This window comes from Mus musculus, chromosome 7, assembly GCF_000001635.26.
Source record: "Mus musculus strain C57BL/6J chromosome 7, GRCm38.p6 C57BL/6J".
In the NCBI taxonomy this organism is placed as follows: Eukaryota; Metazoa; Chordata; class Mammalia; order Rodentia; family Muridae; genus Mus; species Mus musculus.
In genome coordinates, this window is record NC_000073.6 from 14,549,367 (window position 1) to 14,568,502 (window position 19,136).

At 40.6% G+C, this 19,136-nt stretch overlaps 1 protein-coding gene and 1 pseudogene across 3 annotated transcripts in view; both read right to left on the minus strand.

Annotated features, from left to right (window-relative positions):
• Window positions 1-19,136, minus strand: part of Nlrp5-ps (NLR family, pyrin domain containing 5, pseudogene) — a 92,413-nt pseudogene that overhangs the window by 18,713 nt on the left and 54,564 nt on the right. Inside the window, exon 12 of one of the 2 annotated variants that reach the window (NR_045120.1) lies at window positions 13,926-13,987. The product of NR_045120.1 is annotated as an NLR family, pyrin domain containing 5, pseudogene, transcript variant 2 (transcript). Of the gene's footprint in view, window positions 1-11,804; window positions 13,988-19,136 lie in introns of those variants that run through there. The other variant, NR_045119.1, reaches the window with a different exon arrangement.
• Window positions 11,876-12,805, minus strand: Vmn1r90 (vomeronasal 1 receptor 90). The gene has a single exon (NM_001244031.1). The coding sequence runs from the start codon at window positions 12,803-12,805 to the stop codon at window positions 11,876-11,878; it is 930 nt and encodes a 309-aa protein (NP_001230960.1).

The window sequence follows — 19,136 nt, forward strand, 5'->3', positions numbered from 1 at the left end:
TTCAGCCCACATATGTTCTCAGACCCGGAGTCGATCTTCTATCTTGATCACACCAATGAGAATCTCTTAAGTGATCCCCTGATGTCTGTACAGGATGACCAAGACCCAGCAACAGGAAAGAGTATCCTTGGTCTGTCATCAGTTTGTGTGATATCTGCACAACCCACTGCAGCCCAAGATCCAGCAATAGCCTAAACTCCACATTCCAGCAGAGCTTTGGCTGCTGGGAGTCCCAGGGAGACTTCATGTCTCAACACACTTACACTCAGAAGATGTTCGAGACCAGACTGTCTTGCAAGACCAGCTCTTTCTTGAACAGCTCAGTGACTTAAATGCTGCCTTAGACCAAAGGCTACTGCCTGACTATTTCACTGAGTATTTCACACTTCTGGATGCCATTTAAGAATGGTTGATCCAGAAGTTCAGGACACTCCTGTATCCATTTACCAAAGTGCATGGATTAAATTTGGAGACTGATAGTCTGAACACATGAGGTAGAAATTTTTCAAGGAAGATTTTGTGAAAATGTCTATTAATCTATTATATATTTTCAACATATCCAATATGTACAGCTATTTGTTCAACGTAACATTTGTATTGATTCTCTCATTTTTTCATCAGATACCATCTGACCACATGCACTTCCTTGTCCTGCCATGTCCACCAACCCTGTGACCTCCCCTCCACCAAAGACTTGAAAAAATAACAATAAAAATAAAACAGATGAATTAGTGTTATCTATAGTCTCACTGGAGCATGGGGTTATACTTTTCATGGGCAGCCCTATAAGTAGAATATACCTCTTCCCCAACTCCTCTACCCCTTCTATTAACTACACTTCAGCATCCCATCCCATTTAAGAGTTCTCTTCAGTGCCTCCATGACTAGTATGATACTTTCTTGCCAGCCACAGTGAGTTTACATATGAATAGTTGTCATAAGGAACCTTCCACAAAGAGAGGCCCCTTGGTCTTGCAAACTTCATATGCCTCAGTATGGGGGAAAGCCAGGGCCAAGAAGTAGGAGGGGGGCGGTGTCTGGGGGACTTTTGGGATATCATTTGAAATGTAAATGAAGAAAATACCTAATTGAAAAAATAAAAAAGTAAAGAAAAATGAAAAAAAGAAACCTTCAACATCCCTCCCTACTGGTCATGATTCTGCAGTCATTAATATAACAGCAATAGAACCTTCCTGCTCTTCACATCAGTGAAATAAGGGATTATGGGTTTTCACAATGTTTCCTGTGAAAGCACACCACGAACATGATCCCCACAAACATTAGGATCATGGAACAAGATAGTATTCTCAGTGGCCCCCAGAATCACAGACACTGATGTGGAATAAGGGAGAAAGCATAGGCCACTCACCTCAATATGGTCTCTGTGCTCCAGGAAGTTCAGCTGACACCAGCATGACTTCAGGCCAGACCTGTCAACAGGACTTTTTTATTGGATATTTTATTTACATTTCAAATGTTATGCCATTTCCTGGTTTCCCTTCCTCCTGGAAACACCCTATAACATCCTCCCTTCCCCTGATTCTATGAGGGTGTTCCTCCACCCACCCACCCACTCCCACCACCCTTCCCTTGATTCCCCTACACTGGAGCATCTATTGAGCCTTCATAGGACCTTTCACCCCATTGATGCCTGACAAGGCCATTCTCTGCTACATATGCATCTGGAGCCATGTGTACTATTTGGTTGATGGCTTAGTCCATGGGAGTTCTGTGGGGGGGGGGGGTCTGGTTGATTGATATTGTTGTTTTTCCTATGGGGTTGCAAACCCATTCAACTCCTTCCATCCTTTCTCTAACTCCTCTATTGGGGACCCCATGTTCAGTCCAATGGTTGGCTGTGAACATCTGCCTCTGTATTTGTAAGGCTCTGGAAGAGCCTCTCAAGAGACAGCCAAATCAGGCTCCTTTCAGCATGCACTTCTTGGCATGCAATATAGTATTTGGTTTTGGTAACTGTGTGGGATGAATCCACAGGTGGGACATTTTCTGGGTGGCTTTTCCTTCAGTCTCTGATAAACACTTTATATCCATATTTGCTCCTGTGAGTGTTTTTTTCTCCTTCTAAGAAAGACCAAAGCACCCACACTTTGGTCTTCCTTCTTGTTGAGCTTCATATAGTCTGTGAATTGAATTCTGGTTATTTGGAGCTTTTGGGCTAATATCCACTTATCAGTGAGAGCATACCATGTTTGTTCCTTTGCACTTGGGATACCTCATTCAGGATTATAATTTCTAGCTCTATCCATTTGCCTAATAATATCATGAATTCATCATTTTTAATGGCTGAGTAGTATTCCATTGTGTAAATGTACCACATTTTCTGTATCCATTCCTCTCTTGAGGAACATCTGGGTTCTTTCCAGCTTCTGACTATTATGAATAAGGCTGCTATGAACATAGTGGAGCATGTATCCTTATTACCAGTTGTAAGATCTTCTGGGTGTATGCCCAAGACAGGTATTTTGGTAGTACTATGTCCAATTTTCTGAGGAACCTCCAGACTGATTTCCAGAGTGGATGTACCAGCTTGCAATCCCATCAACAATGGAGGAGTGTTCCTCTTTCTCCACATCCTTGACAGCATCTGCTATCTCCTGAGTTTTTTATTTTAGCCATTCTGACTGGTGTGAGGTGTCATCTCAGGGTTGTTTTGATTTGCATTTCCCTGATGACAAACGATGTTGCACATTTCTCTAGGTGCTTTTTCGTCATCCAATGTTCCTTACTTGACAATTCTTCGTTTAGCTTTTAACCCATTTTTTAATATGGTTATTTGATTCTCAAAAGTCTAATTTCTTGAGTTCTTTTCATATATTGGATATTAGCCCTCTATCAGATGAAGGATTTGTAAAGATCTTTTCCCAATCTGTCGGTTGCTGTTTTGTCTTATTGACAGTGTCCTTTGCCTTACGAAGCTTTGTAATGTTATGAAGTCTAATTTTTCAATTTAATCTTAGAGCATAAGTCATTGGTGTTCTGTTCAGGAAATTTTCCACTGTGCCCTTGAGGCTCTTCTCCACTTTCTCCTCTATAAGTTTCAGTGTATCTGGTTTTATGTGGAGGCACTTGATCCACTTGGACTTGACCCTTTTACAGGGAGATAAGAATCTATCTTATTGATTTTCTCAAAGATCCAGCTCCTGGTTTGGTTGAAAGATCTTTTTGTTTCCACTTGGTTGATTTCAGCCCTGAGTTTGATTATTTCCTGCTGTCTAATCCTCTTAGGTAAATTTGCTTCCTTTTGTACTAGAGCTTTCAGGTCTGCTTTAAGCTGCTAGTGTAGGTTCTCTCCAGTTTTTTTGTTTTTGTTTTTTGTTTTTTTTTTTTGTTTTTTGTTTTTTTTTTTTGTTCTTTTTGTTTTTTGTTTTTTGTTTTTTTTTGTTTTTTGTTTTTTGTTTTTTTTGTTTTTTGTTTTTTTTTTTTTTTTGAGGCACTTAGAGCTAGGTGTCTCTTTCCATTGCTTTCATTGTGTCCCATAAATTTTGGTATTATGCATTTTCAGTTTCATTAAACTTTAAAAAAGTCTTTAATTTCTTTCTTTATTTCTTTTTTGACCAAGTAAAGCATTGTTCAGTTTCCATGTGTATATACATGTTCCATTCTTGTTGTTGGAATTCAAGAGCAGCCTTAGTCAGTAGTGATGTGATAGGACAGATGGGATTATTTCAATATTCTTGTATCTGTTGAGTCCTGTTTTGTGGTCAATTATGTGATCAGTTTTGGATAAGTTATCATGATGTCCTGGGAAGAAAGTATATATATTTTTGCTTTAGGATGACATGTTATATAAATATCTGTTAGATCCATTTGGTTCATAACTTATGTTATTTTCACTGTGTCTCTTTTTAGTTTCTGTTTCCATGATCTGTCCATTGCTGAGAGTGAGGTGTTAAAGTCTCCCACTCTTATTGTGTGGGGTTCAATGTATGCTTTGAGCTTTACTAAAATTTCTTTTATGAATGTGGGTGCCCTTGCATTCGGGGCATTAGATGTTCAGAATTAAGAGTTCATGTTGGCGCATTTTTCATTTGATGAATATGAATGTCTTTCCTTTCCATTTTTTGATAACTTTTGGTGAAAGTCCATTTTATTCAGTTTAGAATGGCTACTCCAGCTTGTTTCTTAGGTCCATTTGCTTGGAAAATTGTATCCCAAACGTTTACTCTGAGAAAGTGTCTGTGACACTGAGGTGCATTTCTTGTATGCAGAAAAATGTTGGGTCCTGTTTACATAGTCAGTCTATTAGTCTCTGTCTTTTTATTGGGGAACTGAGTCTATTCGTGTTAAAGGGTATTAAGGAAAAGTGATTGGTACTTCATGTTATTTTTGTTGTTAGAGGTGGAATTGTTTGTTTGCCTATCTTCTTTTGGGTTTGTTGAAAGCTTACTTTCTTACTTTTTCTAGGGTGTAGGTTCCCTCCTTGTGTTGGTGTTTTCCATTTATTATCCTCTATAGAGCTGGGTTTGTAACAAGATATTGTGTAAATTTGGTTTTGTCATGAAATATCTTGTTTTCTCTGTCTATGGTAATTGAGAATTTTGCTGGGTATACAAGTCTGGGCTGGAATTTATGTTCTCTTAGGGTCTGTATGACATCTGCTAAGGATCTTCTAGATTTCATAATCTCTGGAGAGAAGTCTAGTGTCATTTTGATAGGCCTGCCTTTATATATTACTTTTCCCCTTGCTGTTTTTAAAATTCTTTATTTAATGCATTTGGTGTTTTGATTATTACGTAAAGGAAGGAGTTTCTTCTCTGGTCCAGTCTATTTGGAGTTCTGTAAGATTCTTGTATGTCCACATGGGTATGTCTTTCTTTAGGTTAGGGAAGTTTTCTTCTATAATTTTGTTGAAGATATTTACTAGCCCTTTATATTGGGAATCTTTGCTGTGTTCTATAGCTGTTATCCTTAGGTTTGGTCTTCACAATGTGTCCTGTATTTCCTAAATGTTTTGGGTTAGCACCTTTTTGCATTTTGAATTTTCCTTGTTGTGTCAAGGCTTTATAAGGTATCTTCTGCCCCTGAGGTTTTCTCTTCTATCTATATTATTCTGTTGGTGATGCTTACATCTATGACTTGTGATCTCTTTCCTAGGGTTTCTTGATTCAAGGTTCTCTCACTTTGTGATTTCGTTATGGTTTCTAGTTCCACTTTTAGAACTTGGATGGTTTTGTTCATTTGCTTTGCCTTTTTGATTGTGTTTTCCTGTAATTTACAGAATTTTTGTGTTTACTCTTCAAAAGATTCTAGTAGTTTACCTGTGGTCCCTGTATTTCTTTCTTTCTTTTTTTTTAAGATTTTTTTTTATTCAATATTATTTCTTTACATTTCAAATGCTATCCTGAAAGATCCCTATACAATCCACTTGTACTGCTCCCCTACCCACCCACTCCCACTTCTTGGCCCTGGAGTTCCCCTGTACTGGGGCATATAAAGTTTGCAAGACCTAGGGGCCTATCTTACCAATGATGGCCAACTAGGTCATCTTCTGCTACATATGCAGCTAGAGACACGAGCTCTGGGGGGGGGGGTTACTGGTTAGTTCATATTTTTATTCCACCTATAGGGTTGCAGACCCCTTCAGCTCCTTGAGTACTTTCTCTAGATCCTCCACTTTGGGCCCTGTGTTCCATCCTATAGATAACTGTGAGCATCCACTTCTGTATTTGCCACCACTGGCATAGCCTCACACGACACAGCTATATCAGTGTCCTTTCAGCAAAATCTTGCTGGAATATGCAAGATTGTCTGGGTTTGCTGGCTGATTATGGGGTAGATCCCTGCGTGGAGTAGTCTCTAGATGGTCCATCGTCATGTCTTAGCTTTAAACTTTGTCTCTATAACTACTTCCATGGGTATTTTGTTCCCCATTCTAAGGAGAAATGAAGTATCCACATGTGGGTCTTCCTTCTTTATTTTCTTGTGTTTTGCAAATTTTACCTTGGGTATTCTAAGTTTCTGGGATAAAAATCCACTTATCAGTGAGTGCATATCTACTGACTTCTTTTGTTACTGGGTTACCTTACTAAGAATGATTTCCTCCAGATCCATCCATTGACCCAAGAATTTCATGAATTCATTGTTTTTAATGGCTGAGTAGTACTCCATTGTGTAAATGTACCACATTTTCTGTACACATTCCTCTGTTGAGTGACATCTGGGTTCTATCCACTTTCTGGCTATTATAAATAAGGCTGTTGTGAGCATAGTGGAGCATGTGCATTTATTACCAGTTGGAACATCTTCTGGGTATATGCCCAGGACAGGTATTGCTGGATCTTCCGGTAGTACTACATCCAATTTTCTGAGGAACCGCCGGACTGACTTCCAGAGTGGTTGTACAAGCTTGCAATCCCACCAGCAATGGAAGATTGTTCCTATTTCTCTCCAGTATCTGCTGTCACCTAAATTTTTAATCTTAGCCGCATCAGGTGCCCTAAATCTGCAGTTATAGATATTTGTAAGCTATCAAGAAGGAGCTTATAGATTGGTCATGTAACTTGGTCCTTCTGCATGAACAAAAATTGGTCTTAACTATTAAATTATTTTCCAAGTAATTTATATCAAGGCTATATGAGGTAATAATCTCTTTCTTCCCCAGGGTTCTCTGATCATTACCTAATGTTGCCTCTGTGTCTGTGCCTCTGCACACATCATCAGTTGGTGTAAACTCATCTAATGATGACTTGGCTAGGCACCAATCTACGAATATGGCAGAATATCATTAGGAATGATTTCAATAAGGCTTTGCTAGCAGTGTCTATATCTCTGGACTATCTGCTATCCCTTTCATGGTCACACAGGCAGTGTGAGACATGGGATGCTTCTTGTGTGAGCATCAAATTAGACCAGTCATTGGATGTGATAGCTGTAAGCTGTGAGCCACCATTGCCCCCAGCAAACCTTGAAGCAAGGCAGATTGTAGATGGAAAGTTTTGGGACTGGGTTGGTGATACAGTTCCACTACTGGAAGACTTGCCTGGTTACAAAAGAAGGAGAGAATCCTTCATCACCTGGAGTCCTAACTAGGGACACCCTCACAAATTCAGAAAGTTACCACTGCACTACATTTCCACCCCACACTTCAAATGCCCCCAAATCCTGCCATCTCTTTAACACACTTTCTCTCTCTCTCCATCCCACCCTACCTTGCTTGATAATTTACTCTTCCCTTCCCTACTAATGCCTAGTTCACATCTGAAATCTATTCCATGTCCCTATCTACCCTAAGGTACATTTGTGCATCCCTGGTAAAACCATTCTTGTTTCTTAGCCTGTTTGGGTTTCTGCACTGTAGCATGATTATCTGTTACTAAACAGCTAATAACCACTTATAAGTGAACACATACAGTGCTTATCATTCTGAGTCTTGGTTACCTCCTTCAAGTTAATTTTTTCTAGTATAACCTTTTTCTGAACATTTTAGATATTTTCTTTCTTTGCATTTCAAATTTCATCCCCATTCCAGGTTTCCCCTCTGAAAACCCCTTATCCTCTCCCTCCAGCCGCCCCCCCCCCATCACAAACACAGCCACTTCCACTTCCTGGCCCTGTCATTCCCCTACACTGGGGCACAGAGCCTTAACAGGACTAAGGTTCTCTCCTCCCATGGATGACTGATTACACCATCTTCTGCTTTATATGCAGCTGGAACCATGAGTCCTACCGTGTGTACTCTATGGTTAGTGGTTTAGGCCCTGGGAACTCTAGGAGTACTGGTTGGTTTATATTGTTGTTCCTCATATGGGGCTCCAAACCCCTTCAGCTCCTTTGGTCCTTTCTCTAGATCCTTCACTGGGAATCATGTGTTTTGTCCAATGGATAGAAGTGAGTATCCAGTTCTGTATTTGTCAGGTACTGGCAGAGCCTCTCATGAGACAGCTATATCAGGCTCCTGACAACAAGAACTTGTTGGCATCTGCAATAGTGTCTGGGTTTGGTGATTGTATATGAGATGGATGCCCAGGTGGAGCAATCTGTGGATGGCCTTTCCTTCAGTCTCTACTCCACACTTTGTCTCTGTAACTCCTTCCATGGGTATTTTGTTCCCCCTTCTAAGAAGGATCAAAGAATCCACATTTTGGTCTTCCTTCATCTTGAGTTTCATATGGTGTATGAATTGCATCTTGGGTATTGCAATTTTCTGGGCTAATATCCTCTTATCAGTGAGTGCATTTCATGTGTGTTCTTTTGTGATTGGGTTACCTCACTTAGGATGATATCCTGTAGATCCATCCATTTGCCTAAGAATTTCATAAATTCATTGTCTTTAATATGTGAGTAGTACTCCATGCTTTGTAGCATGATTATATTTTACTTAGCATCTAATAACCACTTATAAGTGAACACATACCATGCTTAACTTTCTGGGTCTGGGTTACCTCCTTCAGGTTGCTTTATTTTTGCTTATAACCTTGTTCTGAAATTTTATTTTTTATTAGATATTTTCTTTATTTACATTTCAAATGTTATCATCATTCCTGGTTTCACCTTTGAAACACCACTTTCCCCTCCCCTTAACCCTCCCCCTGATCACCAACCCACCCACTGGCCCTTGAATTCCCTTACACTGGGAAACAGAGCCTTCACAAGACCAAGGGCCTCTCCCAACATTGATGACTGACAAGGCCATCATCTGCTACATATGCATCTGGAGCCATGAGTCCCACCATGTGTACTCTATGGTTGGTGGTTTAGTCCCTGGGAGCTCTGGGGCTTACTGGTTAGTTCATATGGTTGTCCCTTCTATGGGACTGCAAATCCTTCTGCTCCTTAGGTCCTTTCTCTAGCTCCTTCATTGAGGATCCTGTGCTCTGTCCAATGGATGGCTGTGAGCATACTATATATTTCTAATGCTATCCTGAAAGCTCCCTATACCCTCCCCATGCCCTGCTCCCCTACCTACCCACTCACACTTCTTGGCCCTGGCACTCCCCTTACTGGGACATATAAAGTTTGCAAGATCAAGGGTCCTCTCTTCCCAACGAGTACATACACTTCTGCATTTGTCAGAAACTGAAAGAGCTTCTTTGGAGACTATATAAGGCTCCTGTCAGAAAGCACTTTTGGGCATCCAAAATAGCGTCTGGGTTTGGTGATTGTATATGGGACAGATCCTCAGGTGGATCAATCTCTGAATGGTCATTCCCTCAGTCTCTAGTCCACACTTTGTCTTGTAACTCCTTCCATGGATATTTTGTTCCCCCTTCTAAGAAGTATCAAAGTATCCAGTTTTGTCTTCCTTCATCTTGAGTTTCATGTGGTTTGTGAATTGTATCTTGGGTATTCCAAGCTACTGGGCTAATATTCTATTATCAGTGAGTGCATATCATGTGTGCTCTTTTGTGAATGGGTTACATCACTCAGGATGTTATCATACAGATCCATCAATTTGCCTAAGAATTTCATATAGTCATTGTTTTTAATAGGTGAGTAGTACTCCATTGTGTAAATGTACCACATTTTCTGTATCCAGTCCTCAGTTGAGGTACATCTGGGTTTTTTTCCAGCTTCTGGCTATTATAAAAAAGGCTGATATTAACATAATGGAGCATGTGTCCTTATAAAATGTTGAAGCATCTTCTGGGTATATGCACATATTGCTGTATCCTCAGGTAGTACCATGTCCAATTTTCTGGGGAACTACCAAACTGGTTTCCAGAGTGGTTGTACCAGCTTGCAATCCCACCTACAGAGCAATTGTGATAAAAACTGCATGACATTGTTACACTGACAGGCAGGTAGATCAATGGAATAGATTTGAAGACCCAGAAATGAACCAACACACCTGTGGTCACTTGATCTTTGAAAAAAAAACTAAAACCATCCAGTGGAAAAAAAGACAGCATTTGCAACAAGTGCTGCTGGCTCAACTGGTGGTAAGCATGTAGAAGAATGCAAATTGATCCATTTTTATCTCCGTGTACAAAGCTCAAGTCCAAGTGAATCAAGGATCTCCATATAAAACCAGATTCACTGAAACCAATAGAAAAGAAAGTAGGGAAGAGCCTCAAACACATAGGTATAGGGGAAATTTTCCTAAAGAGAACACCAATAGCCTATGCTCTAAGATCAAGAATTGGCAAATGGGACCTCATAAAATTACAAAGCTTCTCTAAGGCAAAGGACACTGACAATAGGACAAATGGGCAACTAACAGATGTGGAAAATATCTTTACCAATCCTACATCCAATTGAGGGCTAATATCCAGAGAACCAAATAGCCCTATTAAAAATGGGGTACAGCACTAAACAATGAATTCTCAACTGTGGAATACTGAATGAATGAGAAGCACCTAAAGAAATGTTCAACATCTTTAGTTATCAGTAAAATGCAAATCAAAACAACCCTGAGATGACACCTCACACCAGTCAGAATGGCTAAGATCAAAAACTAAGGTGACATCAGATGCTGTCGAGGGTGTGGAGAAAGAGAAACACTCCTCCATTGCTAGTGGGATTGCAAGCTGGTAAAAACACTTTGGAAATCAGATTGGTAGTTGTTCAGAAAAATGAAAATTTCATTATGTCTTCTTGTAACAGCTGAGTAATACTCTATTGTGTATATGTACCATATTGTCTTCATCCATTCTTCAACTGAGGGATATAGGAAAATGTGGTGCATTGGAAAATTCATGGCATTTATGAGGGATATTAGGGATATTGTCTCCAGCTTCTGGTAGTGTGACTAAAGCCACTGAAAGCATACTTGAGCAGGTGATTGGATAGAACTTTCACAAGAGTTGTACAGCTGAGTTTTAGTACATCTTTTCACATTTCTCTTTGGAAATACCCCATTAATTTCCATTATGACTGTACATGCTTGAAATTCTACCAACAATAGACTACTTACCTTCTCCACATTCCTGGCACAATGAACTCTTCTTTAGTTATTGATCTTAACCAGTTTTACAGATGCAAGATAGAATATCATAGTAATTTTGGTTTATATTTTTCTGATGGTTAAAGATGTCAAACATTTCTTAGAGTGTTTCTCAGCCATTTAACATTCCTATATTGAGAATTTTCAGCGTATATTCCCATATGTAATTGGGTTGTTTGCTTTAAAACCTAGTTTTATATTTATTTATGTATTTTGGAAATGATCCCTCTATCAGATGTAGTATTGGTGAAAATTTTCACATTCTCTCACTGCCTACTTATCTATAAAACATCTTAATTACCATTCATCAGAAAAATTTTCTTAAGCTGTTCAAAGAAAGTCATCAGTTTGAATGAGAAATAATACACTGTAATATATTTTTTCTTGATCAGCATAACAGGATTTAGGATGAATGAAACTAGACCAAAGAAGAGGTAAAAAGATACTTTTTTGCTTTGGTATTGCATATTGGTCTATGTGAAGTATAAATGCACTTTTCTACAATAAAATTCAGATTAGAAATATGACAATTGTGTGCTAATACATCTGCATTGTTATACTCACACAGAGGAGATAAAATGTATAGAAACAAGTCAAATAATAACAAACATGGTTTTGTTTAGACAGCTCAGAAGGTACTGACCAGAGTTTATTAGGAGAGTAGAACCCATTCAGCATATTTGCTTCATATATCAAAGTAAGAAATTGACTTTATAAGATAATTGTGAATATTCTTTGGCTGGTGTAAGAGGAGAGGTCAGGGTCAAGGGCTCTGTGTCACAGGTTGGACTTAAACTCCCTCTTTACTCAGTGCTATTATTGATTACATAGCAATTGTACTACCCCAGCTTACATAGTGCTGGACTTATAGCAGTGAGACACCATACCTGGTTCATAAAGACATGTTAAACATATATTTATTCAGTAGAAATTTTCAACAGTGTTAATAAGCTGTCTTAAGTGCTTGGTATTTTAAATGACTGGCTTTCTATAGTTGAATATCAGAGAACAAGGATAACTAGGATCCCTAAAGATCAACAGCAAGGGAGAAATAGTGGGGAAGCTTGAAGTTAAAACTTCACCTACATGCCTCAGCCACAGACGAGAGTCTACAAAAACAATGTGAAGAATAAAACAAATACAGTGTAGAAGATAAAAGCTTACAAATGTGACCACAAGCATAGCAATGCTATGGGCTGCTCTGATCTCAGCATAGCCCCTGGTGCCTTGATGGGGAGGGAAAATGTACTGCAGTCTCTGGTAGTGTCTATACAAGAGAAGTACCATGGAGACACTGGTCCAGATCATGATGCTGATAAATATGGCATCATGGGCAAACCACAAGAACATAATGCCTACACTGAAGCCAGATGTAACACAGAACCACTTACTTTTAATGTCAGTTTTATTATGTGTGTTCTGTGGACCACTGACTTTCATTGGAATGTAGACATTATATAAGACACCAAACAACCAACAACTACAACAGGAATAGCTTATGACCTTGGACCTTCTTCCTCTGACCATCATCTCACCAAAATTGCCAGGAAGAAGAGTGACAAACTGATAGGTGCTCAAGACACAGGTGGAACACAAGTTTATGCTTCTTGCTACCATGCGTAGGAAGTATTCAAGTTTACATTGAAGGTCATTCATTAGATTCCTTTGAACAACAAACACATTGTTTGGGAACACAGTCATGAATAGAATTAAGATGCTGGACACAGCCATGTTAGTACAAATCACTTGTTTGGGTCTCAGTTGACATCCAGTCAAAAGTGGAGAGAAATTATGGATAAACAGAAGGATGTTAGCCATAGTCCCTATTCCAAACTGACAAAGCAACACGATCTGAAGTGCCACTTCCTCAGTGGTTTTCATGGCTTCATTCTGAGAAGACATTGAAAGACTTCTGTGCCAATAGGAGGGGTGACCATGAAGGACAGTACTGTCCTCAGGACTCTGGTCTACTGTCCACACTTATTAGTTGATCTGGGATTATTTATTCTAGTCAGGAGGGAGACACTATTACATTCCATTAGAGAATCTTTGCTTGAAAATACTGCATGATTTTGTGCCACTGAATTCCTCTTATTTTGAGAAGAAATGTATACATATGTTGTAACTATTTCTCTATTGATCAACAAAATAATGACATTTTGACACAATGCATACTTTGAAGGTGAATTCGTGAAAAGTAAAAAATTAAAGTACACTGTTCAATCATTAGACTCCAATCATTCCTCATAATATGATTATATATGAAAAAATATTTATATGCTACCAATAAAAAGTTGCATAAATGAATAAAATAGCAAGAAAACAAAGTATCAAATTTTCAGAAAATCAAACTGGGAAAATATAAAATATTTCACAAGAGTCACTAGTATTCTTACCCCATACATAAGTCTCAATTTATACATAGAGTCTGTATATTGAAAACATTGCTGAGGACTAAATAATGTTATTTATTCATAACTTCATGCATCTTGCCTCTTTTACTATGGAATCAGATGCTGGAGATGTGTGTGAATCATTCTCAGCTTCCCTCAGCTACTCTGAAATACATTAACACTGTCACACTTTAACCCATGTACACACAGATTATTTTGAAACTCAGATTTGAAAGGTTGTGTTTGTTTTCCATAGGAGGAATCAGTTTCAATCCATCCACTGAAGTCTACAAACACAATTATAGCCATCACATTGAATGCTGTTTCACCTGAGCATTAAGACATGAAACACATTTTGGAAGAAAACAAAGGGCTGACCTATTCGAATTGAACTGTGGAGTTCCAAAAGAAAAAAAGGATTAGTGTTGGCTTTAGATGACAGTGAACAATGTGGAACAGAAAAGAGACTTTTAAACAGAAGTCATTGGTTCCCACTTGCCCAGTCACATCAACAGTGTGGATACTCAAAGAAAGAAGTCCAGCCCCTGATCTCAGTTAGGTAGAAGCATACATTAAATACCTATCTATATATCTCTTTGTCTGATGAAATAATGCAAGGAAATGCTTACCTGTCCCTTAGTTTCTTCTTAATGCTATGAAGGTTAATGCAGGTGAGCCCAAGTTGCCAGACCTTATAAAATGACAATACAGATGAATTTAACAGCCTACAGAGAGACAATTACTTTGCCATTTGTGGTGTCACTAGAATTGTTTGCATAGAGACTTTGGGATACCTAAGATGAAGGGATAAACATTTATCCCCAAGACAATTCATCACTTTCACCTTCTAATGGTTAATGATGATATTTTCCAGTTGGCTAGATACTAATAAGTAGCTGAGCAGAAGATAGGAAAAGTTTTCCAAGTTTCCTAGGGGAGAACTTTTGTAAGTTCTGTACTCTGTTGCAGTCAGAAATTGAAGAATGTACTCCAGGGTACAATCAATGTATTTGTTTATTGCATTTTCATCAGGTACATTCTACAGCACTGTGGCACTCTTCTAAAATCCCCCTGACAACAAGTAATTTCATAACGACTATCAACACCTCATCTAGAGTGTGGTGTTTGCTATGGAGTTATTTCACTCCACCTATTCCCTCATGTTGCACAAGAATGTTTAATATGTCAAATTACCCCCTGACACCAAGGTTTCCCTCATGAATCCTAGGGTTATGGCAGTATGCTTTTGTCTGGAGGTAGATTGTGGCTTGTTTTCTGATAAACCAAACTATAGAGCCTTGGGTACATGCAAAGCCTACTAGCTGCTGCTGATTTCTAGAAAATCTGCTGTCTAAGAAGCAATTCTGATCACAGAGGACAGGTGATGGATAGAACAAGTCATTAAGAGGTAAGTATAACCATCAATACTTATTGCAACTCTAGTTAGAATAGACAAGAAGTAAAAATATCCCAGGTGCTTATCAACTGATGAACTATCAATGAAATGTGGGACACTTACAAATCAGAATAGCATTCAGCTGTAAAGAATAATGTACAAAATCAGGAGGTAAATAGTAGGGCAAGAAATAACCAGTGTGTGAAATTTTCCAGAAACAGAAAGATAATTATCTTTTCCAGAGAAGGGATAAGGACATCAACACACCCACAAAATTTTGACAAAAATTTACCCTCTCTACAAGAAATGCACAGACAATGTTGGAACAGTGGCTGAGGTAAAGGCCAACCAACAACTGGCCCAACTTGAGATCTATCCCATGGGCAAGCACCAACCCCTGACACTATCAATGATACTGTTATGCTTGTAGAAAGCAGTCTTGCATAACTGTATTCTGAAAGACTCCACCCTGCAGGTGATTGAAACAGAATCAGGAAACTGGAGTGAAACATTGGATGAGGCTTGGGGAGCTTATGGAGGAGTTGACAAGAGATTGAGGGACCCAGAATGAATCGGAAGTCCACAGGAAGACCAACTGTATCAATTAACCTGGACACTTAGGGGCTCTCAGATGCTGAGCCACCAAAAAGAAAAAGAGTATTTCTTCATGGGATGACCTAGTATCACCGCATATATGTAGCATATATGCAGCTTGGTCTTCACTTGGGTCCTGAACAAGTGGAGCAGAGGCTATCTGTAAAGCTGCTGCCTGTCTATGGAATACATTTTTCTAGATGGGATGCATTATTAGGAGGGGTAGGGAGGGACTGAAGAGAGGTAACTGGGAGGCAGGACAATGATCAGGATGTAAAGTAAATACATAAATGAAAATAAAATAATTTAAGAAAATAGACACCAAAAAAAAAAAAAAACAAAAAAGAGATTTCTCAACAGAGGAATCTCTAATGGCCAAAACGCACTTAAGGGGTTCAACATCCTTAGTCATCAAGGAAATACAAGTCAAAATAACTCTGAGATTTTATACTCTGCTTGTCAGAATGGCTTACATTAAGAAGCTCAAGGAACAGCTTGTGCTGTGAGGTTCAGGAGCAAAGAGAACGAACACTCATTTCCTGCTAAAGGGTGTGAAAACTTGGGTAACTGTGAATATCATTAGCAAAGTTCCTTAGAAAAATTGAAAGCAATCTACCTAAAATCCCACTTCCACCTGGTTGTATTCACAAAGGACCCTCAGTCCTACCAGAATGATGCTTAATCAGCTATGTTCAGTGCACCCTATTCATAAAAGCCAGAATCTTAAACTAAGCAGGTGTCCCGAACAGAAGAATGGATAAATAAAATGTGGTACATTCATACTCAGAACACTATTCACCCATTAAATCCATGGATTTTTCTGGCAAATGGATGGAAATAGAAAGTATCCTGTTTGATGTAACCCAAGCACCAAAAGACACACATAGTATGTTTTTCTCATAAGTACATAGAAGCCATAAAGTAGAGAATGTCCATGCTACAATCCACAGACCGAAAGAGGCTGAGTAACAAGGAAGACCTAAGGGAAGATGTTTGAATCTCATTGAGGAGGAAAAGTAAAATAGATATTGGAAGTTAATGGCGAGGGGAACTGTGTGGGAGAGAGTGTGGGAGGGGAGCATACGTAACCAAGTTTGGGGAGGAGAGAAGCAGAGAGAATTGGGACTGGTGAGGAGGGGCATCTCTGGATTAAACCAGGACAAAGGAAACACCTAAGAACTTATAAGGGTGACCACAGATAAGGCTCTCATCAATAGGAAATGTGAAACCTGAAACAGACACCTGCAGTAACCAGGACAGGTTGTCATTGTTGGATACAAACTTACCCACAAAAATCCTCTACCCACTCTTTGTTCAGTCTCCAGCTGTCCAGACCAAGACTCCTATACTGTAGTTTTCCATGGTGGTGTTGGGGTAGGGACAGCCCACCTTAGTTTGTAATATTAACTGTGTGGTTGGACTCAAATGCCTTGATAGAGGTGCTAGCACACCTCCCAAGCTGATATCCCACCCTCTTTGTCCAACTTGTTTCTACTTTTCTATTTCCCACCCTGCAGTAACAATTATCCAAATGTGACTCCATTACTTCCTTGCCTGCAGGCCTGGCCCTCCAATCCTGATTGGGTTTCAGGTGCCATTTGTGTTGTGCTTCTCCTCGCACCCCTAACTTTGACCCTCTATATCTTTGGTCGGTAGGCCTTCATGAGAGCCTGCTAGCCTTAGGCATTGGTCTGTAGGTCCAGAGAAAGGCTGGCAGAGACAACACCCACTCGGAAGGAGAACAAGTATTAGGGAAATGGGTTATGAACACAGAAATACTTGAAATGCCTTGAATGGTTGGTGTTCCATGGGATAAGGTGTTCTAGGTATGCATTGGTACAACCCAGCAGTCCCCAGGTTGGAGGAACTCTGAAAGGATGAGCTGCCTGGGCCCCTCACTAAGCTGGAATCCATTGGCAGCCTGTGCATGGATGTTCCCTGTGGGTTTGCCACCTCTGACTTGCCTCCTCCTTCCCTCTTGCTTTGCAGTGGACATCCTCATCATGGATGACGACAATGTTCCCAACTGCCCCCCCCCCCCCATCAAGCTGTCCCCAACCCAGTCTGCACCTCCTCCTTGGCCCCTGCCCCAATCATAGCCACCAGCACCCTACATCTGCACTGACTGTGGGAAAAGGCTCAGATTCAAAGGTTATAGCACCAATGCATGCACACAGACAAGTGGCCCAACTCCTATACCAACTGCATCAAGACCTTCTTGCAGAGTTCGCACCTGGTGCAGCACGTGAGCATCCACACAGGCAAGAAGTCAAACGCCTGTTCAGAGTGCTGCAAGCGTTTTAGCTGGAGCTCCAAACTCGCACAGCACCAGTACATCCATGAGGGCAAGAAGCCTTATACTTAACCCAACTGAGGTCTCAGCTTCACACAGAGCAACAGCCTGGCCAAGCGCCATCACTTACATGGTGGTCTAAAGCTCTTCATGTGCCTGAGTTGCAGCTATGACTTTAGCCAGCCCAAGAGCCTGGCACTGTGGGAACAAAATAAAGGGGGGGCTAGGGAGAAGTGGGGGAGGAAAAGGGGCCCACGTCCGGCCAGAGTTCCTGTGCTCTGGGCAGGCAGACGCAGGCAGAGATGCCTGCACTTTCCCCTAGACCCCAGGTGAGCATCTAAGGTTGACCACACTCGGCAGGGGGTGGAAAAGGGGCAGCCCCTGACCAGGACCCAGAGCTACCTTGCTAAAGCCCTGGGGTTGTAGGAGAGAGGGATGAGGGAAGGAGTTCCCAACACTGACCAGAGTGGCACAGCAGATCTTGATGGAGCAGAGACTCACTATGATTTAAGAACTTTATTGTAGAAATGCAGGGGAAAGAGAGAAGGTGAGGGGGCGAGAAGAAGGAGAGAGAGAGAGAGAGAGAGAGAGAAGGAAGGAGGAGGAGGAGGAGGAGGAGGAGGAGGAGAGGAGACAAAGAGAAAGGGAAGAAGAGAAAGAAGTGAGAGGTAAAGGGACAAAAGACACAAGAAGATTCATGCAGTTGGGTTTCCTTCAGTTTGCAGCAACTGCAGACAGAGGACCAGGTGGCTGATGTGCTGTGTGCAGAGAGTCAGGGTGGGGAGACCTGTTAGGGATGGAGATATCCAGGGAGGAGGATGGACAGGGCTCCTCGGGTTTGCTGGAGACTACCAGTGAGCAAGACCACAAGTGAGGCCCAGAAAGAACCAGACCGAAAGGAGCAGTGGTCTTGTCACTCTTTCTGTCATTCATGCTGTTCTGGTTGTAAGGGGACCCAAAGCTATCAGGTTCTCAGGACTGCCTTACTGCCAGGGGGACCTGCCTTTTGTAGGTTCCTAGTCTGAGAGCCAGAGACTGAGAGAACTGCAAGATCAATTGGCACTAGATGCTTAAGGGAAAGTCTACCCCTACGACAGGTGTCAGGCTGCTGTGTCCTAAGGAATGTAGGGAATCCTGGCTTTATGCATCAAGAGGGTCTTCTTTCCCTTCTAGAATTTTCTTTTAATCATACTGTTTTGTCCCCTCTCATTTAATATATCTTTTCTGCCCCATGGGTCCTTATTGATTTTCTAGCCCAAGTCTTTGCTCTTTCTCCTGGATTTGCAGTAGCAGAGATGTGAAGTAGCCTCCTCTTCCTAGCATGGTCTTATTGGGAGGATGGGGTCCTTTTTTCCCTGTCCTGTCAGTGGAAGAAGGGATGTTTGGCAATAAATAACATTATTCAGCTGTCCCAACACTGCCTGTTTCTTGAGTTTGGGATGGAGAAAAAAAGAATGGTTAAATGAGCCGTCTTCACTTTGGTGCACACAAGTGACAAATGCCAGATGAGGGGTGAACATGTTGGGCCCAGGATATCCCAAACCAGTTCCAGAAAGA

Bases quoted from the DNA above. Each gene is read 5' to 3' on its own strand.
- Vmn1r90 (NM_001244031.1), bottom strand. From the start codon at position 12,805: ATGTCTTCTCAGAATGAAGCCATGAAAACCACTGAGGAAGTGGCACTT.